Source organism: Maniola jurtina, chromosome 25, assembly GCF_905333055.1.
Source record: "Maniola jurtina chromosome 25, ilManJurt1.1, whole genome shotgun sequence".
Taxonomy (NCBI): Eukaryota; Metazoa; Arthropoda; class Insecta; order Lepidoptera; family Nymphalidae; genus Maniola; species Maniola jurtina.
The window spans coordinates 4022-30390 of NC_060053.1; the positions used below are offsets into that span (position 1 = coordinate 4022).

The 26369-nt window shown below is 41.1% G+C and overlaps 3 protein-coding genes across 4 annotated transcripts; 2 read left to right on the plus strand and 1 right to left on the minus strand.

Moving 5' to 3' along the window:
* Positions 1-771: 771 nt before the first annotated feature.
* On the minus strand, positions 772-2980 carry LOC123877946. 2 transcript variants are annotated; one of them, XM_045924885.1, is made up of 2 exons: positions 2257-2980; positions 772-1035 (listed from the first exon to the last, which is right to left on the minus strand). In XM_045924885.1, the coding sequence occupies exons 1-2, from the start codon at positions 2951-2953 to the stop codon at positions 854-856; spliced, it is 879 nt and encodes a 292-aa protein (XP_045780841.1). In that variant the 5' UTR covers positions 2954-2980; the 3' UTR covers positions 772-853. The 2 variants fall into 2 exon arrangements, with proteins under 2 accessions (XP_045780841.1, XP_045780840.1); XM_045924884.1 differs by having other exon boundaries at positions 2169-2980.
* A 4755-nt stretch (positions 2981-7735) lies between these two features.
* LOC123878159 (pro-resilin-like) lies at positions 7736-18693 on the plus strand. Its single transcript, XM_045925257.1, has 9 exons — positions 7736-7788; positions 8277-9401; positions 9899-10043; positions 10823-10957; positions 12240-12364; positions 17164-17307; positions 17526-17634; positions 17909-18043; positions 18423-18693. The coding sequence occupies exons 1-9, from the start codon at positions 7736-7738 to the stop codon at positions 18564-18566; spliced, it is 2115 nt and encodes a 704-aa protein (XP_045781213.1). The 3' UTR covers positions 18567-18693.
* A 774-nt stretch (positions 18694-19467) lies between these two features.
* Positions 19468-24734, plus strand: LOC123877999. Its single transcript, XM_045924974.1, has 8 exons — positions 19468-19490; positions 19802-19977; positions 20156-20261; positions 21155-21271; positions 22373-22595; positions 23124-23641; positions 24098-24258; positions 24649-24734. The coding sequence occupies exons 3-8, from the start codon at positions 20256-20258 to the stop codon at positions 24662-24664; spliced, it is 1041 nt and encodes a 346-aa protein (XP_045780930.1). The 5' UTR covers positions 19468-19490; positions 19802-19977; positions 20156-20255; the 3' UTR covers positions 24665-24734.
* Positions 24735-26369: the final 1635 nt, after the last annotated feature.

A 26369-nucleotide genomic window follows, 5' to 3' on the forward strand; every position in this document is an offset into this window, starting at 1 on the left:
GTTGCCTTTCTGTGACAATCATTCCGCGCTAGACACGATGAAAGATAAATACAATAAAAGTTTTCATTCAGATGAAACTTAATATCGATATTTACGAGTATGTTACAATGATAATGATGACACAAAATTATCCATAATGCTTGTAAGTACATGTTTAGAACTCGCCATATTAATTTATGTGTCGACCAGCATGTCTAAAGTACGGGTTACTCGTGATAGCTGACACCACAGAGTAATTATTATTTAGAGACCTGTGGGCTGTGGGCTGCGGTTGACACAGAACTTGATGGCGAATTGTTTCTCTGTTCTTGTTCATATGCTGTTATACATATATATGGTATAGGTACATACTACTATAGTATAGCAAACAGCAAACTCGCAAAAACTCGGAGCGTTGACACACGAGTAGAAGTAGCCTCAGCGTCGGAGAAACGCGTAAGCGACGCGATTAGTCATTTGCCTGACGCTTTACACTTTCTGTGGGCTGATTCATTTCATGTTCAACACTGAATCATATAGCCTCCGATCTCATTTTGACACTAGTAGGTTCTACATTGCTGCTTCACTGAGTAGCTAATAATGAAGTGTTTCATTGAAGGTTTTCTACGATCCGATATGATTCAATATTGAACCGTGAGATATTGCTACCTATCAAGTTTTATGTTTCTTCTGATTCCCTTGTCTTGATAAACACACAGATAGACAGACACAACGATCTTACAAGGATTTCTTTTTGAGGTACAGAACTCTAAAAACTTTTAAAAAACCGGGTCCAAAAACAATATTTTATTATTAAAAAATAAACAAAGGGAAGAAATAAAAACTGTATGGTTACATTATAGTTAGTTAATGTTCAGGTTTTGTCAATAACATCCACGTCCAGGAACGGATCCGTGTAACACTTGAGCTCCACGAGCTCCGTGGTGAGGATCCTGTTGTTGAGGCGGGGCCGCGCCGCCGCCATCACGCGGTCGACGGCGGGCGCCCAGAAGTGGTAGCTGCCCAGCAGGCGCGGGTAGTTGGCCACCACGCTGCCTGTTACACAAACATAAGCATTCATTTTTTTTTTTTTGACTCTACAACAAATCCTACTAATATTATAAACACGAAAGTTTATATGTATGGATGGATGTGAAGATAGATGTATGGATTTTTTTTTAATAAGTAAAAGAGTATTAGCCATACTAATCATGACTAATACTCCCCTTTCCCCTCTAAGCGTCAAGCTTGTGCCAGGAGTGGGTACGACAATAGTGCAACGTTGGAGGTTTGAAGTTTGAACCGCCGACCTTTCGGAATTCAGTCCGCTCTTCAACCGTTGAGTTTTACTCTTTCACGCAAAAACTACTGGACGGATTCGGCTGAAATTCCAAATGCAGATAGAGTATACATACCCTGCATTAACACATATTATGCACGTATGCATATATATATTTTAGGCATTAGGTATATTTTAACCCCGGAAAATCAGTGAGTTCCCGCGGGCTTTTTAAAAACCTATATCCATGGGAACGAAGTCGCGGGCATCAGCTTAGTATAACATAAACAATAAACATAACTAAACATATTGACTTAAAAAATTTTCAAAAGAAAAATAAAACCGACTTCAAAAACCAAAAACACTAAAAAGTAGAAAATAATTTTTGTTTAGCTACACATGTAATGTACCTAGGTATGAAGTCGAGCGAGCATATTAAAACAAAATTAGAAATCCAAGAGTGAAGCTCGCCCGACTTCATACCTAGGTACATTACATGTGTAGCTAAACAAAAATTATTTTCTACTTTTTAGTGTTTTTGGTTTTTGAAGTCGGTTTTATTTTTCTTTTGAAAATTTTTTATTTTACAATTTTTAGTGGCCCCACTGTACTATAATATGCTATGCCCAGTTAAAACCCTACTGTTTACTAAGCTATTACAGTGATCGCGAGCAATTTGCTCTTATCCATTGAGGAGTTCTGTTCTCCATCTCCGAAGATATTCATCAGACCACCTGCACAGTATACCCTTTCAAACAAAAAAAAAAAATTTCCAAATCGGTCCAGGGGTCTTTGAGTAATCGGGGAACATACATAAAAAAAAAAAAAAAAAAAAGATCCCGACGAATTGAGAACCTCCTCCTTTTTTGGAAGTCGGTTAAAAATTAGTTGTACTTATGTAATAACGAACATCACTGAACATCTGTTTTCCGAACTAGTAAAAACTGTGTCTCGGAAAACAGGTAGGTACAGCTGGCGACAACACTGGCTGGCGGTACCTGTGAGATACGCCGCGTACGTCACTGTGAGCAGCACGACAGTCCTCTTAGCTCTCAGCTTCATGGTCACTCGTCTGCGCGGCGCGAGCGTCATGTTCCCGGGCCGCTGCACTCCGAAGGGCAGCGTCGCGGTTTCCATAGATTCATTCCTCCATTTCTTTTCGAATAGAAATTGTTTATTATTAAAAAAATTAACTCTAGTGTTGTAGTTAACGTCGTCCCCCGGCAACCCACTTTTAGACCAAGTCGATTTGAGACTGTATTCAACGTCTTGGAGCAATTTAATCGGCACTTTAACCTTAATCGGCGTGTTGTTGATGTGCTCGTGAACGGCCAGCACAACGTCCTCGTTGATGACCTCACGCACGGCTGCACTGCTGACGGTCACTCTCCTGGTCACTTGTCGCCACTTGTACTTTAGATACAAGTTCCCATACGGCGTGGGGTCCGTGAGGAACACGTCACTTGGGGTCACGCCGAACTCATGGCCGGTGCCGTTTTTGAGTCTATCTTCGGTGATATTGTACAGTTTAACTTCTCTGTCGCTCACGACTTTATCATCCGAACCGTAGAAGGTCACATTGAGATCGCGCTTGTCGGACGCTACTGTTATATTTATTTGTATTCCGGCGGAACTATTTCCTATGTCAAATGTTAATATTATTAAACACGCAATAGTTGTATTAGATACGCACATGTCTCTTATTATAACGATCGATTAGAAATAAAATAACAACAAGTTTTAATCAGTTATTTATTATTATGCAATTCAAAATAATATTCAATTAATTACATATTAATCAATAATAAATTAATTATTATAATACTGGATGTTATATTTCCGTTGCTCCTCTATTAATTAGTACCTAAAAGGTAAAATTTCGGTAAAACATTATACCAAGCGGGTATCATATGAAAGGGCTTTACCTGTACGTTCTAAAACAGATTTTTATTTATTTTTATGCATATAGTATATTAGTTTATGGAAGTTATATAGTTTTGATTAATCGTGCAAAATGTCAGGAAAAATACTTGAGTGCGGAATCCTCGGTGCGCGAGTCTGACTCGCACTTGGCCGGTTTTGTCTATGGAATAGATAAGCCCGCCCGTGCTTAGCCGGGGCGGGTGAAATCGGTCTACTGGTCGGATGTTCAGGGTAGGCACTAGGCACTAGGCAGCAAGCTAGCCGACATGTTGACGACAGACGTACATCTAGATACATTTTTATTCCCCAATCAAAGAGTTCTCGCGAGGTTTTGTAAAACTTTTATCCTCGCGGACGAAGTCGTAGCCATCAGCTAGCGAGTTATCAAGAGTGTTACGGCTCCACTGTTGCACAACAAACATGTGTATCTCCCGTCATTATTTATTTTTATTTTTTTTAAGACAAAGAGTTACCGGTTTTGTAGCTTTTGTGAAAAGTTGGACATTGTGGAAAGCCATCATGTTTTGTTGTCACTCCTCATGTATCACGTGCGATGCGGGCACAGATGCGGGCACAGATGCGGGCACAGATGCGGGCACAGATGCGGGCACAGATGCGGGCACAGATGCGGGCACAGATGCGGGCACAGATGCGGGCACAGATGCGGGCACAGATGCGGGCGCGCGAACGTGCGGAACCATAGTACGATAGACACACCATTCGCAATATTACAAATGATTTACCGAGACCCGATAGTGGAGTCGTACTGTAACAGATAGTTCACTGATAAGATATTGTAATGCAAGTTGAACTGAATACGCGAGAACTGAGTTATCAGGACAAGAGTTCAAGTTCAATCTAAGTATGTACAAGCGGTATGGGTGCTTAGGTTAAACTGCGTTACTTAATTAAATAAAGTAGATAGGTATTTTTTACTTTTACCCGAAGGCCCCGGGATCCTAAGCCTCCGTTATCTGTTTGTTTGTCCGTCAATACTCAGCGGCCTGTGTCTCATGAACCGTTACAGGTCGAGTTCAGAGTGTGTAGATTATTTTATTGTAACTACATATAAAAAAAAAAAACAAATAGTCGCTTAGAAAATTTTAAAAACAAATATTTAAAAATTGTTATTTTTCGTACGGTGGGACGGAACCATATGTGTGGGGAATCTGACTCGCATTTAACCGATTTGAAAGGTTGATAAAATTTAGAAATGTACCGTAGGAGAGCCAGAGTGATCGGTGGCAAAGCTGGAGTGGCAATAATTTGGGACCTCTTGCCGGAGAGCGCAGCGAGCGTTGTGAGACCCCGCAATATTGAGACGATATCAAACGAGTCGAACAAGAGACCTACTGAGTATAGAGTGATAGGGATGACAATGAAAAGTAGATTCGCGTTATAAGTCCCTTCCGTAAATGACGATTGCAATAGCATGCTCTAAGAAGTCAGAGCGACCATGAGAGCAGTGTGTCGCATACATCACCGTCGCGCGTCGTGTTTACCCAAGCCCTTTATGTACAGTACAAAAGAACTAGCTTCAATAAGTTATCAATAGACATTCGTGACGACGATTAACTTCGTCATTGAGCTGACGGCCTCGCTCCGGATGCGGCCGAGTGGATGACACCTGCTGTCTAGTGTGCAGACGATGTAACCCTGCCCACGCAGCGGACACTCCAGCCGTCGTCCACCACGATGCTGAAGGAGGAGCGGCAGGATGAAGAAAGCTTAGATGATAAGGGTTTAGGGCCTAAACTTTAGGCCATAGTCTACCACGCTGGTCAAGGATTGGTCCACTTCACACACCGCCGAGAATATTGATAGGTATCTCTCAGATTTTCAAGCGGAACGCCTAGGTTCCTTTACTACTGGACTACCACCACATTACTACTGGACTACCACCACTTTACTACTGGACTACCACCACTTTACTACTGGACTACCACCACTTTAGTGCAATCATCACTATCATCATCAGCCCATCGCCCGCTCACTACTGAGCACAACGTCTTAGCATGAGAACGGTTTGGCTATATTTGGTATATTTGGCCAATGCTGATTGGCAGACTTCACACACTGTGGAGAAATCTCAGGCATGCAGGTTTCCTCCCGCAGTTTCCCTACACCGTTATAGAAGTGATACTTAATTGCTCAAAGCGCAGATAACTTGGCAAAGTCACAAATGTGTTGCCGAGGGAGATGGAACCCCGGACCTCTCCAGTGAGAGGCCTCCGTCCTCCGTCCTCCGTCCTCCGTCCTCCGTCCTCCGTCCTCCGTCCTCCGTCCTCCGTCCTCCGTCCTCCGTCCTCCGTCCTCCGTCCTCCGTCCTCCGTCCTCCGTCCTCCGTCCTCCGTCCTCCGCACTGCGCCGCGCCGCCGCGCCGCCGTCGCGGCTCCGAGTGCAACCATAGATAAAAGAAACAACAATAACAGCTAATAAGATCAAGATCAGTGCATCGGCCGCAAACTGTCGCCGTGATCGATGTTAAATACGACTTTATAGCAGAGTCACCATGCTGCTCCACTCTTACAGGACATGTCCGCTTCATTTATTCTATACTAGAGGACTTCGTCCGAGTGAATTTCGGTTTTTAAAGATCCCGAGGGAACGCTGTAATTTTCCGGGATAAAAAGTAGGCTACGTCCGTCCCCAGAATATCAGCTAACTCTGTCCCTTTCATCCGTATCGTGTAAACTTTTGGGCCGTGAAAAGGTAGCAGACAGACAGACACACTTTGGCATTTATAATATTAAGTATGGACTGGACGATGTCCACAAATTTGTCCGCGTGAAAAAAAAATTTATTCCGATTTCCATTTTCGAAATTTAAAATTTCCCAAATTCCTTTCTGACCGCCATCATAGAGACAACCTAGGTGTACAAAATGTGAAGCTTCCAGATACAGTGCGGTCATAGATATTATGTATGCGGTTTGCTGACAGCTGACAGGTGAATTGAATTAATCAGTGCCTACCAACTAAGTAGATTTTGGCAGATATTTTGTAGTATATTGACTTATATTATTTGTTCGAAAATTATCTTTTCTGAAAACCTAAATTAAGTATCTATAGAAGTATTAAAATATTGTTCAATCGCCGAATACTATTAAGTGAGTTTTTACATTTTTTTAGATTTTCTACAGGTAAAAAAACTTTTGAAACGCCGAATGTCAGTTAAAGATTATAAAATTATATTAAATTAAAAAATAAGCTCTTAATGATTGAATGGTCCGACGAAAATCCCCGCTATGGCGACCCTACACTATATGCAAACTATCGATTTATTTGAACAATAGCACATCTGGTACAGGTGTCGACACACGACGCCGTACGACACCACCACCGCCCGCAACCCACGCCGCAGACCTTAGCCTCTGTCTCAGTGGAACAGAGTTTCAATTCTTTTAGAAAATTGTTTCAGGAATACGTATAAAGTTGGGAAATTAAGGACAAGTTTAAAACCAATCTATCTTCCGAAGCCCTGATCTCTATCTCAAAGTTATAAAGTCTATATCGCCGCGGTAAATAGTTCCAGAAACGTATTTCTAAACTGGTGAGATGGTGTACGTGGTCGATTTGGATACAGTATAAATAGTGGGATGAAATTGGGATGATACACATTCAAGTGTCATTAGTGTATCGGACAAGATCTACTCTCTACATAGGCTAGGTATAAATAACTTAAAAATTATCAAATCAGATTTAATCGATAAGATACCAATCTATCTAAATATAGGTCTTACCTACTCAAAATACCTCCTAAGCGGTGATGGCCGGGTGTTTAACATGTCGACCTCCTATACATCGGGTCAGGGGTTCGATTCTGACCACGCATCTTTCTGTTTTAATCGATCAAGTAAATATCACTAACGGAAAAGAAAATCATTGTGATACCTTCGTATTTAAAGCCACTCGACCGGCGTTCTGGACTAGGACCTAAGCCTTTTTGATTCTGAAAGGAGACCAGTCCGATGCTCAGTAGTGGGCCGTACATCAACAAGATGCGTTAACCCGCAAATAAAAGCCTCTCCTTTTTTGGAAGTTGTAAAGATCAGAAGTATGACGGACTCGACATAGCTACCTCTACCTCAGAATAGGTCTGTACATGTGTATAACAGTACAGCCTCCACCCAAACTGAACCTCTGATCTTAAAATATACGCATCTTAAAATTGAAGGATGATTCAAATTCAAAATATCTTTATTTAGTTTGGAATGCCTTTCCTACCGACAAGAACCAGCAAGAAACTCGGCGGTTGCTCTTTTCAAAGCTTTGATAATTACAATATTATGCGATTGTATAGTTACGAGCAGTTGTTGAGATCGTGGAGTTTTCGCCATTCAAACACCCTGAGATTGGAATAAAATTATTATTCACCTAACTTAAAATCTTGATTTTTTTTTCAGGAAAAACCGGATCTGACAGGAAATGACGGTAAGCTTTCGTTTGATATTGATATTAACTCCTTTATTGATTGTACCTTTCTATTGAATTTGTGAAATAAATGCACCTAACTGGTTACCTGAAAATACCAAAATAATGAATATTAGTTCCAGATGTTCATATTCATCAGTTTGCTGGCGTGCGTCGCCGCCGAGCCGCCTGTGGGGTGAGTTGTTGCAAAACCCGGCAAGTGCGAGTCGGACTCACACACGAAGGGTCCCGTATCTCAGTACAAGAAATAATACTTTTTAATATTTTTGTGATGTTTACGGTTTTTCGATTTTCCCTTTAGATTGCTACCTGCCAACTTTCATGATTCTAGGTCAACGGGAAGTTCCCTATAGGTTTGAATTTTGATTCCTTTGACTGGTCTTGAGTCTTGACAGATGCGATAAAGAGACAGACAACGAAGTGTTGCGATTGAAGACTAAAATATTTAATTTGTACCAACTTACGATTCTGATTTTGTAAAGACTGTACCATCAGTTCCGAAAGGAAAGTCTTCTGAATTCCTGCAAGAAATTCTGAAGTAACTATTTTCAAAAGTTAAATTTTACATGTGTCTGAGATATGAGCGAAAATGTCCCTGTCAAGTAACTATAATTATATTCATGATATATGTACTCCTAATAATACTTGTGCTCTGAACTCCAGGGACGGCTACGCCGCAGCACGCTCGAGCCACGATCATCACACGCGCGCCAACCAGAGGTCGCTGTCACAAGAGTATGGCGCGCCAGCGGTCGGCGCTACCAGCAGCTACAACAACGACGCCCGGTCACAGCTCGCCTTCGACCGAGCTGGCTCTGCGGCGTCCCACGAGTACGCGGCTCCTGGCTTCCGATCTGTATCTCAAGAGCATGGACCTCCCAATACTAGATCACGTTCAGGTTCAGGATACGGTCTGCCAACTGCTAGGTCGAGCGTCTCCCAAGAATATGGGCTCCCGAACGCTAGGTCTGGACTATCCCAAAACTACGGAGCACCCAAAGCTAAATCAGGACTGTCCCAGGAGTACGGAGCGCCGAACACTCGATCAGGATCATCCCAAAGTTATGGAGCACCAAGTGCAAGAGCAGGACTGTCCCAAGAGTATGGTCTACCGAATACTAGGTCGAGCATTTCTGAAGAGTACGGACTACCTAGCTCCCGAAGCCTTTCCCAACAATTTAGTCCTCCCAACATACGTAACGCTGCCACAGATTACTCTCGATCTCAGGATTACAGCATATCCAGTGCTCACTCGTCTCCAGGATATGGATCTCCTCAACTGAGAAGCTCGCAAGACTACGCCGATGTCCCGTCAGATTCCTATGGAGCACCCCTTCAAAGATCCCAGGGATTATCAGATTATACACCTTCGGAAGAATATAATCTGCCATCTCAGAAGAATTTCGATCAACCCCCATCTCAGAAATACGGGCAGCCTAGCTTCAGAAATACTCAGTCTTATAGCTCTAGTTCCCAAGGTGCAGCATCTGGTAGATTCAGCAAAGGTTCCCCATCTTCTAGAGCATTCCAATCGTCTTTTGGTTTAAGAAGCCCATCTCAATCTTTTGGGACTCTTCGCTCTTCGTCGTACTCGGCGCCCGGTGCAAGGGATATCGAGTCTTATGCCCCGGCCGCAAAGTCTATTTCTGCTACATATCTGCCAAGTTCCAGGAGTGCTTCTGAGACGTATGGAGCGCCTGATGGAAGGAGCTTGTCTACTGAATATGGTGCTCCTGATACTAGAGGTCTGAGCACCAATGCTTACGCTTCTTCGTTTGATGCAGCGAGGTTCGTTTGATTTTTTATATTTTAAATAGGGTTTTGTGTTGAATTCACAACCATTGCTTTTTCCTAAATTTAATGAAATTACTTGTCGTGTCGTGTAGCTTAAAAACAATTGTATAGATCTCACGCTGCATAAAGCGGGAATAGTATCCTACAATTAAATATGAAAGTTTACTTTATAACTTTGGATTCATAGCCGTATTATAGTTACAGTCTCCTGGACATGTCTCTTGTCGAGACTGTCACCCGGCACGGTCTTGCGCCGCCAGAATCCTGCGACTCGTTTGCTGTTGACGTGTGTCCACCACCTCCTCCTGTGTGGGGGTTCTCCGATGCTGCGCTTTGCGGCGTGAGGTCGTCACTCGCCGTTTTAACACCTCGGGATCCCAGCGTTTATCAGTTCTTCGAACTATGTCGAAGTCGCGAGCCACTTCGCTATATCGGCTACTCTGGTTCTCCTTGCAGTGAGAAGGGTTTATTTCAATTGAATTACTCCGCAGATCCATTCCCTCGAGTAAACACGGCGCCGCGGCCGGGCGGGGCGCGATGCCGTCCGCGCGGCACGGCGTCCCGCAGCAGCACGACGCGCTGTCCGGCGAGGGGTACGGCTACGCGAGGAACGCGCTCGACGAACTGCTGAATCAGGTACGTCTTTTGACTCTGTGCTTTAATTTGTGGAGTGGCATATGCTTAAAATCTTTGCTCATAGATACCAACCACCAACCGACCGACCACTTTAAACCACATTGCAAATACAAACTTTAAATCACAGTGCAAAATCTGCGCGCACTATTTCCCTATGTCTATAGCCCCATGGGATGGAAGTCTTCGTGATCGGAGTACAGAGCAGGTGCAAGACAATGATTGCCGTCGGAGCCGTCAGCCGCAGGACGACGCGACGGCCGCTCATGCTCTCCGAAGCACTGGCTCCGGGGGTGTAACAACGACACGGCTCTCATTGAAAATTCTAGAGATCTAGGAACGTGTAACGTTGGGACAACGCTCATCAATCGATCGCGATGATTGTCGTCGGCAAGTGGCAACTGAATGGGTGGCCGCCTTTGGAAATCCGAATTTGGCCTTTTTGTTTCCTCCGTGCGTGCCTCGAAAAACATTTTAACTCGTCGGTCCTAGATTACCACTAATATTTGACAATACTAATACTAATAATTTAAAACTCAAATGACTGTAATGTGCAGAGGGATCTGGGAATCAACCTCGTTACTATCGCAAGAGAACTCCACCGTTATGTGATCAATGCAAATGGTCGTCATATATACCCTTCAGCATCAATTAACACTTAATAGAGAAAATGATTTAGAATTGTTTGGCAAAGAATTCAATTTAAAATTGTCTGGTTAGATTAATGCTACCTTATTTATTCGAATCCCGAGTCGAGCAAAACATATGTGTTATACTTCCAGGAGCCAGCGAGCTACGAGTTCGGCTACGCGGTGAGCGACTCGAGCAGCGGCAGCGACTTCGGGCACGCGGAGAGCAGGCGCGACCAGCGCGCCGAGGGCTCCTACTTCGTCGTGCTGCCCGACGGAACCAAGCAGGTACTACTTCGCTATCGATAGGCTCCGTAGCCGCAGCAAATCGATTTTTGTGATCATCAAGTTGCCACAGTCTCAAATGGTTGCGATTGGCAGAATTTGTAGTATTGTTGTCACAAGCCAAGCGCTCTTGGCGACCAGTCAGAGATCACAATCATCGCATAGTAGCTGTCAAATGACCGCGGTAGGGCCCCTTCTGCAATCGACCAGCAAGATCCAGGACTAGGATCTACCGTTACAATTATCATCATCGTCATCATCAACCCATTGCCGGCACACTACTGAGCACAGATCTCATCTCAAAATGAGAAGCGTTGTAGCCGCCATGTTGACCCAGTGCAGATGGTAGACGTCACACACCTATGAGAACTTTATGGAGAAATCTCGGCCATGCAGGTTTCCTCACGTTTTCTTTCACTGTTCAAGTGATTTTTAATTGCCTTAGACGCATACTTGTAGTTACGAAAAGTTAGAAGTGCCTGGGTTTGAACCCCCGACCTTCCGAATAGGAGGTGGATATCTGGCCGGAGGCTTCGGCCGTGGCTAGTCACCACCCTACCGGCAAAGCAATGCCCCCAAGCGATTTAGCGTTCCGGTACGGTGCCGTGTAGAAACCAAAGGGGTATGGATTTGATAAGTACTACCATACCTCTTCCAGGTTATTCCGCTTCCACCATAGACTGCATCATCACTTACCACCAGGTGAGATTGCAATCAAGGGCTAACTTGTGCCCGAATCTATACTCTATACTTATTTAATAAATAAAATTGGAGTGTCTGTCTGTAATTTCGAAATAACTACTGCATAATAAGCTCATATGGTTATTTGAACGATACTATAACTGAATCACACGTTTTTAAAATTTTTGTCGGTCTGTCTGTCTGTCTGAAAAGGCTAATCTTCGGAACGGCTGAACCGATTTTGACGGGATTTTCACAAACAAGTAGAGAATTGACCAGGGAGTAACATAGGCTACTTTTTAACCGACTTTCAAAAAGGAGTTGTGTTTTTCTACCTATGTACACCGAAATCTTCGAGATTTCTGAACCGATTTGCGTCATTTCTTTTTTAATCGATAGAGGAACTTTGCGACATTGTTTCATAAAAAATTTGGAGTCCAACTCCTCAATCCTGATGCTGCAGGGGATCTGACCAATCCACGCGGGCGAAGCTGCGGGCATCAGCTAGTAAATAAATAAAAAAGATGACCTAACCAAGAGAGCTCTAGCGTAGCAGCTCTGAAGCTAAGTCAAAATATGATGGTGATAATGTTGGTATTTGCAGACGGTAGACTACGAAGCGGACGAGCAAGGCTTCAAGCCGAGGATCTCCGTGCAGCCGGCGGACAGCGCGCCCGAGCACGACGACCGCGCCGCCGGTCTCACCGGCTCCTCCGGTGGACCTTATTAGTACTATTTGAAAGACCAAATTGCCGTGCCATGGATCACTAAACACTTGAAGATTTTATGAGTTAAAAAATAAATAATCGTAAGGAAGGAATGTTTTCGTCTAAAACCACTTTAGCCTTAATTTTTATTCATTTCGAATATTTTTTCAAGAAGAGATCTGTAATGTCTTTTTATCAAACATTTGAGTTGCTGCCAATACTTCAAGGCCAACGTCGGTTTATTCCGTTAATCCACCCTACAACAGCCAACCCAGGGGTGCGTACTGATCCACCCCGGACAGCATTGTTCATATATCATTAATTCATTGTATATAATTGTTTAGGCCAGGGTGTGGCAGATGGACACACATTCCCGAGTGCACACCCGCGGGTGGCTGCTGTAGGGTGTAAACTGTAAACTGAATAATCCCTAGCATCTTTAGTTGTTGTATATTTTTATTAAATAGGATTTAAGACACCTAATCCTAATCTTTTTTAGGATTTGCTTGTACGTTTTGCTTTTTAAATGCTATTTGTTTTTTTTAGTCAGTCTTCTGTAAGTACCTATATTTTTATTTGTTTAAATAATATATTATGTTATTTTTTATTATTTTTACACTAATTGTGCCATTATTTTAACGAAGTTTTGACGAAAACAGAAGTGAAATGAAATCTACTCATTATTTATTTTATGTAGCAATTTGAAAAATGTATAAAAAAATGTACCTCATATAGTGTAAGATATTATGCTTCAATGTAGAAAAATGCGAATAAAAAGTTTTGTACAATTTTTGTTTTTCCATGTCGAACAATAAGTATAATTAATATCAGCTGAATTAATATTGCCTTTCCTTTTATCCTTTTTACTCGAATTAGTTATTCGGTTCGATTTGATCAAAATTGGTTTAGTAAAGATTAGAATAATTTTATTAAAGTACATTTTGAAAATATTACAATAAAACTTAAAGCTAGCCTTATCTAATTACTATACAAATCATGCCCGCGTGGAATGGTGCCAAGAATACTGGCTGCATTTCCGCGCTGGACAGCCAGGCTGATAATTAAGAGAATAAGTAAAAAAATACTATATATTTGTAAGTAGATCATCTATATTCAACTAATATAATTAATAACACTTGTCTTGTTAGTATTTTTAAGAAACATTTTTGTCAGGAACAAGTACTTACCTATATAATATCAATGATTTATAACTCAACCTACAAAGTATTTGCAAGCCTGTTAAATTTTCAAATCAAATCAAATCAAATTTCTTTATTGCGAATTTGGGTAAACAGTGGAGATGTTACAAAGATAAAAAAGTACAGCCAAATTCTGCTTATAAGCATGCAATATGTTACATTAAATTAAGATACATTTTTGTCACACAAAAAATAAATAAATAATTATAAATAATTAAATAAATAAATAAATAAATAATTTTCATTAATTACTTAGTCACTTTTGCAAAAATTGTATTTAAAGAGGTAAAGGTATTTAGAAGTCCTATTGGCCGGAATTCAGGAAGAGAATGGGAGTATGGAGATACTTGGAAGGGACGGAGCCGAGGGAACAAAATATTTCAAGTTATAAGTAAGGCAGGTTCAAGTGTCTTCGCAGCGAAATAGTTGCAGGACATTCAGATTAGTCACACAAACTTACTGACTGACAGTAACCACAAACACTAAAAATTGTGTTTGTGGTTATAGAAGTCAGTTCTTTTGAACCAGTTAGTACTAGTTGCCTTTCATTATCATTGTACATCTGTGCGTCAATGAGCCAGGTATTGTTATCTCGGTCTATTTCAAGGAACTTCAGATCTTGTATGGTCCATCTCTAGGTAACTCGTCTTCTGTGTGTTTGTGCATGCCACCAGTTTACAGCAAATTCTGCATAGAACTTAGCATTCAGCAGTTACTCGTTTAAAAAAAGGAATATTACTATTTTTTTTGAATTCACATACAAGCTAATTCTTGACTGCAATCTCACCTGACCTGGTGGTAAGTGATGATGCAGTCTAAGATGGAAGCGGGTTAACCTGGAAAGGGTATGGCGGTTTTTACTAAACCCGTATCCCTTTGGTTTCTATACGGCACTAAACCGGAACGATATTTGAATCTGACGTAATATAATGTACCAGCTTTTGCCCGCGACATCGTTCGCGTGGATACATCATATAGATTTTTTAAAAATTCCGTAGGAAGAAAAGAAAAACTTAGCATATGTGTTAATCCAGGGTATAATCTCCATTCTAAATCCGTCCAGTAGTTTTTGCGTGAAAGAGTAACCAACATACCCACATACACACAAACTTTCGATAAATATTGATCAATGGCGAACTGCACTCAAGGCAAGCCGGTTTCCTCACGACGTTTTCTGTGCCCCAAACAAGAGAAATTTAATTGGGTAAAGGCATTCCGACCCAGTGGTAGATGCTTTTGTCGAATCAAAAGTAAGTACTTGTAAAAGTCTAATTCAATAAAAAATATTTTGAATTTGAACTTGTACAAAATGTACAAATCTGGAAAAGTTAGAATTGGACCCGCGGTCGACGCTTCTTTACCACTTCTATACGGAACTCGGTGTCATCGTCACACGTGATGTCAGAATACATAAACAAATAAGCATATTTTTATTCTCTCATTCATACGTTTGTTTGAAATACAACTATGTACTTACCTACTCAGTAATTACTTATCGCTATAATCACTCCAAGATCACTCAGTAATTAGGTATTTACAATAACTAATGCGATCCGTGATCGATATCACGACGCGATGTCGGCGGACAGACAGACAGACACCCTCGCGGCAGAACTGGGGCAGCTGTGGAGTCGTCAGCCATACATTATGCAACTTTATTGTTCACTAGCTCATCTCGCGACTTTGTACGCGTACACTACACAAATTTCTTCCTTCAAAAATCCTTTCTTAATGGATGTCTACGTCATATAATAGTCAATAGTCTATCTGCGTGCCTTCCAGCCCGATCCGTCCACTAGTTTGAGCTGTACGTTGTCAGTCGCCTTTTCCTTTTAGCAGACTAGCTGATGTCGTTCGTATAAGTGTTTTAAGATCCCGCGGGAACTCTTTGATTTTCCGCGATAATAAGTCATCCACGAGATGGACACAGGCTATCCTGTGCTAAATAGTTAATGCCTGCAATTTCGAGTTGTGCATGAATTTAGAGTTTTTAAAAATTCTCTGAGAACTCTATGTTTTTTCCGACAAAAATAGCAAACCTTTGTAGTACCTCTACCTACTATGTCTATACTTATTTTTATTTTTCATGTACCGAAATTGTAGTTATAAAGTTACATTGGAAATGCTTATCTCTAAAGTGGGATTTCTTCTATCTTCCCGTTCAAGGTTGTGACTTGTGAGTAAGGCGCATTAATACTGTGTTGGAGTGGAATAGGTGCTGAGTTTTTTGCTGGCTCTTCTCAGTAGAATCTGCATTCTAAACCGCCGCGGCGGTACAGTCATACCTACATGTAACTTTAAAGGCACTAGTTTTCCGACGCGAAATAAGTTTTTGTAGTTTGTTTGATTAGAATTGATACACATCTTGCCTGGAAGGATCACTATAGTGTTTGTAAATCTTTCTTGTATTTTATTCTTTGTAATAGTTTTAAGCAATAAAGTTGTTTAAATAAATAAATCAAACAGCGACTCCATGCACGTGCAGTTGTAGTCGTCGGAGCGCGAGTATTGTGTAGCTAATGAGCCGCAATATTTCATCCCCTTCTTACGATGAGCTTTAGCCACGGTACGCTGTACTTGGCTGTACATAATATAAAAGGATTGTCAACTAGGATGATTGTATCATTGTTGCGTTCTATCTACTCTGCTCTCCACGTGGATTCGAGTTTTGAAAAATCCCGGGGGAACTCTTTGCTTTCCCGGGATAAAAAGTTGCTTGTATCAATTTCCGGGACTAAACTACTGGAGGTGAAAAGCTAGACCATAGACAGACTGACTTTCAGATTTTTATAATATTAAGTAATATGGATATGAATTTTTATTCTTTTTCCAAAGGAGTTTGACCATTATAGGAAATTTTGATTAAGTACCTACCTACTTATATGTAGAAAAACCGGCCAAGTGCGAGTCAGACTTCCGCACCCAGGGTTCCCTACTCGGGTATTTTCCCGACATTTTGCACAATAAATCAAAAACTATTATTCATAAAAATAAATAAAATCTGTTTTAGAATGTACAAGTAAAGCCCTTTCATATTATGATACCCCACTTGATATAGTTATCTAACTTTGAAAATTGAAACACATTTAATTATTTTTTTTGATGATTTAACCACAAATTCACGGTTTTTAGATTTATTCCTTTACTTGTGCTAAAAGACCTACCTACCTGCTTCATGATTCTAGGTCAACGCGAAGTAGGTACCCTATAGGTTTTGTTGACAGGACGGACAGACAGACAGACAACAAAGTGATCCTATAAGGGTTCCGTTTTTCCTTTCGAGGTACGGAACCCTAAAAAAGGATTCGGCTTTTGGTATATCTTGGGTGTGTTGGGTGGATGGGAACTATATTATGTGTCCTCTCCATTACCGCTTCAGCTTCGCGACCCGCTGGCAACACGGTGCCTTTGAGCTGCGTGGAACAGTGCATACTCGTATTGCCAGTGATGACATAATATTACACCCATATTACTCACTCAGCGGGCGATGGAATGTGTGTGGAGTTTCTCAAAGTTATCAAATCAGAAACGAGTAGTTTCATAGGAGTAGCAGAGCATCAAATACATATGAGCGAGGTATAAGTATTATCCTGTAATAAAGAACTGTTCCCTTCATCGCCAGCTACCTGCCGCCGTCGCCGGCGAGCCGCAACGCCGGCTACCCGCAGGCTCCGCTGCCCGGAGCCTCGTTCCCCGGCGCGCCGCAGCTCCTCGCAGCCAGGACTCTGCAGCGAGGAGCTCTCGGACAAGCAAACAGTTTGTCCAGGTAACTGAGCCTATCCTGTTCCGTTCCAGGTATTCCTCTAGTGCCTGTCTCTTTGGGGTTCCGTATGTGAAGGCGCCAACGGGAGCCTGTCACTAAGCCTCCGCTGTCCGTCCGTCTGTCTGTCACTGAGCTATATCTCGTGAACCGTAATAGGTAGAAATTATTATGTATTATTATGTATTTCTGTTGAATGTTTAATGTATATGTTCGTGTTTCAGAAGCAATGCTCACGAGCACGCCGCTCGAGGAAGGTCGGGCGTCACAGGCAGTGAAGGTTACGACGACAACTCTGCGTTCTATGGAAGAAATGAAGTCGACGCTCAATCGGTTAGTGGGCTCATTGCTCTTTAGGGCTTCCGGACATAAATATCTTGCCTGTGGTTTCCGAATCGGACCTTAAAAGTCCTTATAATAAACATTCTTTGTAAAGTGGTCTAGCATATAGATGTGTTCTTATATAGGTAAACCTAAATTTTGACAAACCTTAAGGGTTGAATTTTCAAAGATACTTTCTAAGTGGATGTCTGTCATGCAGATAGTAGTACTCGATCGGTCCAGTACCTAGTTTGAGTTGAGCGTTGAAAGGGTCAGTCGTGTGCAGGAGCCGGCGAGCTACAGCTTCGGCTACACGGTGAGCGACGCGAGCGAGGGCGCGCAGTTCGGGCACCGCGAGGAGCGGCGCGAGGAGAGCGCGCAGGGGGAGTACCACGTGGTGCTGCCCGACGGACGCACGCAGGTACTCCGAGACACTCCTATACTCCACTCATTTTGTAGTTTTAGATGGGAAAAGCCCCTTTTTGAGCACCAAATGACTGGTCTACTATCCTAATACTATAACGAGTAGGTACCAATTTTATTTTTGTGTATAATAAGTCGAAGCGAAATGGCATATTTTAAGCCGTTAGTTATGGCTAACGCCCAGGAGATGTGAAAACCGACTGCGGCTGGGCACATAAATATTTATATTCTAGTCTAATTTAACCTTACGTTAACCACATTCGATGTTATCGCCAAGTTCCAGAAGAAGAAGATTGGGCGCCAAAATCTAAGGTTGGAACAAAAATATAGATATACATGACGTGTCTGGGCACTTAGGTCTGTTGTTTTCGTTACAGACAGTAAGCTACGAAGCAGACGAGCGCGGCTTCAAGCCGCAGGTGTCGTACCAGGACTCCGAGCAGCTCGCGCGCTCGGGCGGGTACGACGCCGACACCCGCAGCCACCACACCAGCGGCCGCGACGACATCCGGGGATACTGACTCCCATTGTGGCTTGCAGTTGTAGTTAACATAAACCTGTGTTGGCAATAAATAAAATATTTTAAACGAATTGTTATTGTTATCTCAGACCTGCGCGCGTTTCAAACCCTCGTAGCTTTAGTTTTAATTTTACGTAATTAATTTTACAATCACTACTAAATTATTTTATAACAATTAAAACAACTGATTATCAAAAAGTGTACAATAGTACCTACTCGTACCTGCCTACTTTGAATAAATGATTTGACTTTAATTTTGACTTTGACTCTAAGTGAGCCGGTTGCGCTCGGGTGGAAATCCTGAAAATCCTTTCCTACGTTATAAAGACATTATATACACGTAAGGTCTACGTTAACTCTTGCTATCAGCGCCAAAATGGCAAAAATCTAGCTTCTTCCAATACAGGTCGGCAATAGCAAGTCCAGCGTACTTGTGATAGTAGAGGTCAGTGCTTTTCGTAGTACATATGTATAGTAGGTACGCGACAAGTCGACATGGCAATCAAGATAGGAGGACGTTCCACACATCTTCACGTCACCCACGCTCCCCTCGACCGCCACGTCGGCCTGACGCGAACTATACATGTGATGTGATGTGATGTGCCTACCGACTGCAGAGTACCTACAGAATCTGATGTAGTGAATGAGATATGTGATACTTCCGCAATGATCACTATATACTGAGCTAAGCGATAGCAAACAAAAGGCACTTGTTATCACTGGGTTCATTAATTACTTACTTAGTTTTGTTTGTCTTCACTGATCGTGATCTTGAAACACATATTTAATCCGAAGTAGGTTAAAAAACCGGCCAAGTGTGAGTCAGACTCGCGCACCGAGGGTTCCGTACTTGGGTATTTTTTTCGACATTTTGCACAATAAATCAAGAACTATTGTGCATAAAAATCTGTTTGAGGATGTACAGGTAAAGCCCTTTCATATGATATCCCACTTGGTATAGTTATCTTAGGTACTTTGAAAACTGGAAATACTAATTTATTAATTACGTAATTATTCGTTTACAAAAACATTTAATTCTTATTTTTAATTGTAACCACAATTGCAGGGTTTTCGGATTTTTTCCTTTACTTGTGCTATAAGACCTACCTGCCTGCCTTTCATGATTCTAGGTCAACGGGAAAGTGCCCTATAGGTTTTCTCGACAGACACGACAGACGCACAGACGGACAGACAGACAACAAAGTGATCCTATAAGGGTTCCTTTTTCCTTTTGAGGTACGGGACCCTGCGTAAAAAGCGTACTATGCGACCTTATCACTGACAATGAATTAATATCATACATACGAGTGAAAACCCCAACTCCAGAAGGTCTCAAGCTCCGAGCTAATCGCGTCACTTACGTATTCCTCCGAGAAGGTTGGTGGGAGTCTGCCGAGAGCCTGCACTTGTCGGTACGTAACCTTGGGACCTCAACATCAAGTATGAGTATGATCAATATCTAATAGGTTCTTACAGATAAATTGGACCTTCAAGTTCGCTCTAAATTATATTCTAAATAAACTGCAAAAAATGATCAAATAACCTAGTTATTAATCCGCAAATATTTGCTTAATCGATGGATTGTTTGAGTTTTTTTACAGAGCTCCTTTTCGGTATAAAGGCACATCGCTGAACACAGGACATCATTCGCATCTGCTTTTCCAAGATCTCAATATCCAATCAACACATAATGAAGGTAAATAATTTAAATTCATTTTAACTCTCTAACTACTTAGGTACTTACATACGAGTAGGTATATTTTAAAAATTAATTAACGTTTTGAAAACAACTTCTCCAATTTTGACAACCGAACCTAGAATTCATGCATTTAGATCTGCACTCTCTCATAGTCCAAATTCCTCTTTATTGAAGCTATTCGCTTCCTCGTTTTAGGGTTCCGTACCCAAAGGTTAAAAACGGAGCTCTATAAATTAATGTCACTCTACTGTCTGTCTGTCCGCGTGTCACAGGTCTCCATCATGTACACTAAATGAGATGCAAACCTGAACATTTTGATATTTGGTGTTGAGTAGAGCGTTCACCCAAAACCAAATATTGAATTAAAAATTAAATTATATTTTGATGCACTATCTCGTGGGATTATATTACTTATATATAAAAAAAATACTTTTCAGAAGGATTCGTATACATAATAAAGGAGCCGAAAAAATGTTTTTTTTTTTTTAAATCCTAGCATGTGATGCAACATGTGATCGTTGTTTAAGAGCTCATTCAGTAGAGTACGAATATATTTTTATTTTTTTAAACAAAGAAATGGGGCCGTCATAAACTAGTTAGGAATATTAATACTCTATTTAAACAACAAATACTAAAAACAATGATTTATGAAATAGTTTGTTAGTTGTGACCAAAAAAAACGAACATTTGTTGGGCTTCTCTTTCACGGCTTACTGCGATGTTCCCCATGTTCAAACACCCAAAATATGTACAGAACCCTAAAAGAGCGAAGCCCCACTCGCACTTGACATAACACTAGCCACAATATCCCAATTAAAAACAGATTTTCACAAATTCCACCCGATCTAAATCGGGACAGGAGAACATGGTCTAGTAATTGTTTGTTCCAGATGTTAGCGCTAATGTTGGTGAGCATCGCGCTGGCGGAGGGCGGGGGATCAGGGCCGTACTCGCCGCGCGGCTGGAGACCAGACGGACCCTCCTTCTTGCTGCCTTCAGAGATCGTGGTATGTTACTTGTGACGTCATTTGCTGGTACTGTGAGATTGATGGTGAAGACTGCATGCTTGAAGGTGTACTATACACCTTCCCTGCACTGCACTGGACCAGCGTGGTGGACTACGATCCTTCGAATTATTCAAATCTTTACATTTGCCATCCCACCACACTGTAAGAGTGAGGGAACAGAGAATGCACCTGTGATTATGTATGTACATTTCTGCACTATAGGTAAGTACATTATGATGCCTTCGACTATAATATCCGCGTGGATTTAGGTTTTTTGAAAATCCTGTGGGAAGTTTCTCTTTATCCGGGATAAAAAGTAGTCAGGCTATGTCGGTTTCCAGGATACAAGCTATCGCCATACAAATCGATAATGCCCACAACTTCGTCAAAGGAGACTTCGTCTGTGGTGGCGTTTGTTGGCGCGCGTGTTGTGACTTTTTGGAGTGTTTTTTTGTTAGAAGTGGCCGGTTTTTGTGTTCTGCTGGTGTTTATTGGTGGTGGAACTGACTGGGAAGCGCTCTAAAGGGGTGCCGCGTGTATGTCGGTGGGCGCCGGCACAGACGAAGTCCATACTTATACCTATAGTTTCCCTAACTTGTAAATAACTACAAACTTGACATTGGCTAATCAGTGTAAAGCCAGACGAGAAAAAAAAAAAACTTCGTCAAATAGATTTTGGGAATTCTGAGGAATCTTTCCGGAACAAAAAAAAAAGCTTAGTTAAATCTATCCCAGATTTCATCAAAATGGGTTAAATCCAACTAGACCGTGAAAAGTTACCAGACAATCCAGACAGACACATTTTCACATTTATAATATTAATATGGTTATTATATTATATTTTTTATGGTTTTTAGTTTTAGGTTCATCATTTTAATAATTTAGATTTGAGATGTAAATAAAATAAAATCATATGTAATATCAATAAGACTAGAATAAAAAGTAGGTTAAGCTTGTCTGTCACACCTACATATTATAAATGCTAAATGAAAGATGCGGGCATCAACTCGTTAGTAAAGTATTGCACTGTTGGCTGTTGGCGATAGTCTTCGTAGAGATCGGTTGCCGAGATTGGGTCAGAACTTTATTGTGTGTATTCAGGAAGCATCACCAACACCAGCAGTGGAGTCGAGCCTCCCGGGCTCCGAGGCGTCAGGCTCTGAATTCCTCAGAGAGTACGGTCCTCCCAAAGTACAAGACATATCCCAGAACCTGCTGAACCAGGGTCTGCCGGACGTGGCGATGGAGCAACTCTTCGAGCTGTCGGCTCACAGTGCTGGCTCGAGCCAAGTTGTTGCTGAAAAAGTTGTTGAAGTTTCTGAAGGTAGGTACCTACTTACTACTATAATATTATAAAGAAGAAAGATTTGTTTGTTTCTCTGCAATCCGTAAACTATGAAATTATTAAACTAATTTTAATCATTCTTTTACCATGCTTTTTCTTTTCTTTTTCTTAAATTTCGTTAAAAATAATGCTCTACTACAAAAAGAGAAACTGACTGACTGACATTCGACGTAGAGTTTGCCTGTTGGATTTCTCTGTAACGCAAACCGTGGGGGGTTTTCAACAAGGAAAGATTTCCAGAAATTCCAACAATTTATCCGATCCACGCGGATAAAGTCTCGAGCATCAGCTAGTCTAGGTGTAAATAAAAACTGACTGACTGTCAAAAAACATATCAAATCGCTATGTCTAGAAACATGCGATTTTGCATTAGAATAACGTAATTAAAACCATTAAGAACTTATTTACTAAATCTTCAACCATATTTAAGCATAGTAGAGCACACACAAAATATTTATTTTTAATCCAACTTTTATAAGTACTTTATTCATTGCTGTGCATTTTCAGTTCAACCTGAAGCAGTATCAGCAGAGTTGCCATCTGCAGCTGCAGTAGATGACTACCCGCCCATTTCCGCCGAACTACCAATCTTAGACTTCGTAGTCAAAGCAACGACTACCATTCCTAACATTGAACCGGCTACAGAAGTTAGCAGTCAATCGAATCAGCAAGAGTCTAATGTGCAATCGAATCAGCAAAGTTCGCAAGCATCGTCACAGTACGTTAGTGAGCTAACGAATCAACAAAATTCGGAAACTCAGTCTACAGAATTCGAGACACAGCAAGACTCTCAAGAATCGGCGACAGTCCAAACGAATCAACAAGAATCTGCACAAGCTTTGGAGTCTCAGCAGGAGTCATCCACAGTGAGCGCCTTGGAGAAGGTCACAGCATCGGTCGATTCTGTCGGCAACACGGAGGTGTTGCTGGTGAACATACCCGCGATATACGACCAGAACGTCCCCGAGCTCCAGAACATACCCGATATCATCGCTGGCTTGGAGAAGGAGGTTTTGACGGAACAGGTGACTTGCCTATTACTTAACATCTGTTAAAATCTATTATAAATTGTCTGGATTTCAAAATAAATAACTGGCTGTAGTGCCTGGTATGAATGCATTTTGGAAAACTCTCATACGTGCAGGTTCCCTCACGAAGCTAGCACCAAAAACTTAGAGATGCCTGTTCATAATCGAACCGAATCGAATATTTTGACGATTCAAAAGTCTACTTGAATAAAAATCTATTCTATTCTAAAAATCGTAATAGGTAGAGTTGAACTTTTACACAGTGCGTATTTCTATAGCCGCTATAACAATGAATAACGAAAAACCAAGATGACGAATTTCTAAATGGCCGCCATGCACATTAACAAAAGTGTAAAGAGTAGGTACGGTACCGCATCTCGTACAGTGGATACAGTGGAGTCCAACTCACACTTGACCGGTTTTTTGTTAATTTCGTTACCTATCTAATTGTAGGCTGCAGCGAAGCAGGCAGGGAGCGAGGTGCCGGAGGGGTTCCTGGAGTACGGACCCCCGGCCTTCGCCGAGTACGGACCTCCAAAACGAGAACCATCGGGGAATCTTCGAGCTATAGATACCAACGAGACTAGGAGGCGACGGTTTTCACCCAGAATAAGGTAAAAATAAATTCTTTTTACTTCTTAACCATGTCCTCATCCCGTTTATAATGACAAAAAGTTCTATGTAAAGTCAAAAGTTAAAACATTTACTCAAAATAGGTACAATTTTTTTTAACATGAGCGCCACATTCGAATTGGTATGTTTCAGAATGTATGGTTTATAACCTTTGCATAAAATAACCGAATATTTTAATGGAAATTTGCAAAACCACAGGCATAGAATATATTAGTTCCCGGATCGTTTCTACAAAATTCCATTGAGTATGATTGGTTAGTATTCCAATGAAAGACGAACTACGTTTGTATGGAGCGAGTGATGGAGAGACCCCTCTTAAGTATTTTTTTTTAAAGTAGGTACTAAGTAAGTATCTATTATTTTGTTTTCAGATTCGGAAAGAAGTAAACAGTAACCACCGGGATGAGAATATCGAACACTTAGGACATGCGTGCGATGATTTTATCTACTTGTGAAGATATCTCCAATTTGTTTATACCTACTTATTTGATTAAAAAAACGTATCTAAATTGTACATAATTATTATGCTTGGAAATAAATAAAAGCAATTGTTTTAAATACTGAAATTTTATTTAAATAAGGTAACAATCTAGGTTCCTTTATATAATACTACCTACATTACAAAGATGAACTTTTTAATTAAGTATATTTATTAAGTCATAAAGATTAATATTAAACCTTATTTATAAAATTAAATCTAGTATTGGCGCCAATTTTGAAAAACGAGATCTTAGTAGTTCAGGAAACTCTCTTCTTATTTATTCAGATACAAGTTAGCCCTTGACTGCAATCTCACCTGGTGGTCAGTGATGAAGCAGTCTTGGAAACGGGTTAATCTGAAAAGGGTTTGGCAGTTTTCATTAAACCCATACTCTTTTGGTTTCTACATGGCGTGGCATGGCATGGAATGGCCATTGTGTAAAATTAAGTTTCAAACCTATGTAATAAATATTGTAAACTGTAAAGAATCAGCTATCCTAATTTCCATTGACAAATTCCCTGATATAATACTATATAACAGTAATACAATATATATTTTACCAAGCAAACACGCTCACATATAACTTCTTAGTTAGTAGGTATTATGGACAGAACGTATATTGTTATAAAGCAAAAAGTCAATCCTATTCCGATTTAGAGCATAGCAAAGTTCTTCGATCAATTTAATCAGACGTTTTCGGCATCGATCTTCAGTTTTTGTCGCAAAGCTTCCATCAAACTGACGGCTTCAGGGTACTCCATCGCGGGTGCCTGCAAAGTGCAAACATTGCACACAAGTGACCGGTCAGGTGAGAGTCGGAACATCGCAGTAAACCGTGAAAGAAAACCCCATAAAATGTTGGTGTGTTTTGGTCACAGCTTACAAACTATTTTATAAATCGTTGTTTTCAGTATTTGTTGTTTAAATACAGTAGGTATAGGTATGGTATAATGGTAGGTACATACATACATTGGGTACATAATAAGTATACCGAAATTTCTTATTCCTAACTACTTAACTAGTTCAGTTTTTCTAAAACTGATAACTTTGACGGCCGCCATTTCCTTAGTTTTTAACCAGGTATTCCAGCAACTTACCATTTTGAGTCACCAACACCACAACCAATCACGAACATGTTTTCATAAAACATTCGAAATTCAATTCGAAAATGTTTTAAAGAAACATTTGAAAATCAATTCAAAAACGTTTTGAAAACGTTGGCAAGCGAGCGCCCTGAGACTTTAGCCTCTAATCGTGGGATTGTACTACTACGTGTACAAAGAGCGCTCGAGTGACAGTTCAGACAACTTCAACGATCGACGATATTGAACAGTCAAAGGCCGTAAGCCGATTACTATTGTGCTGTGTGTGTGGCGTGTGGCGTGTTTACAGAAGAAGGTCATAAGTGCGACAGGTTTTTGATGCAAGTTTTGCGGAATCGCTCCTCGAATTCTGAGGCCGACGGTACTTACAATTATCTTTTCATATAGTTGAGTAGGCGAGTTCTTCTTTTTTTTAGCATCAAAGCTAGTAACGAAGCAGTCCTCATCAGCGCAGGGTTTGCGGCGCCCGAGGTCGGCGGCCGGGGCTTCCCGGACACAATCAGTTCGC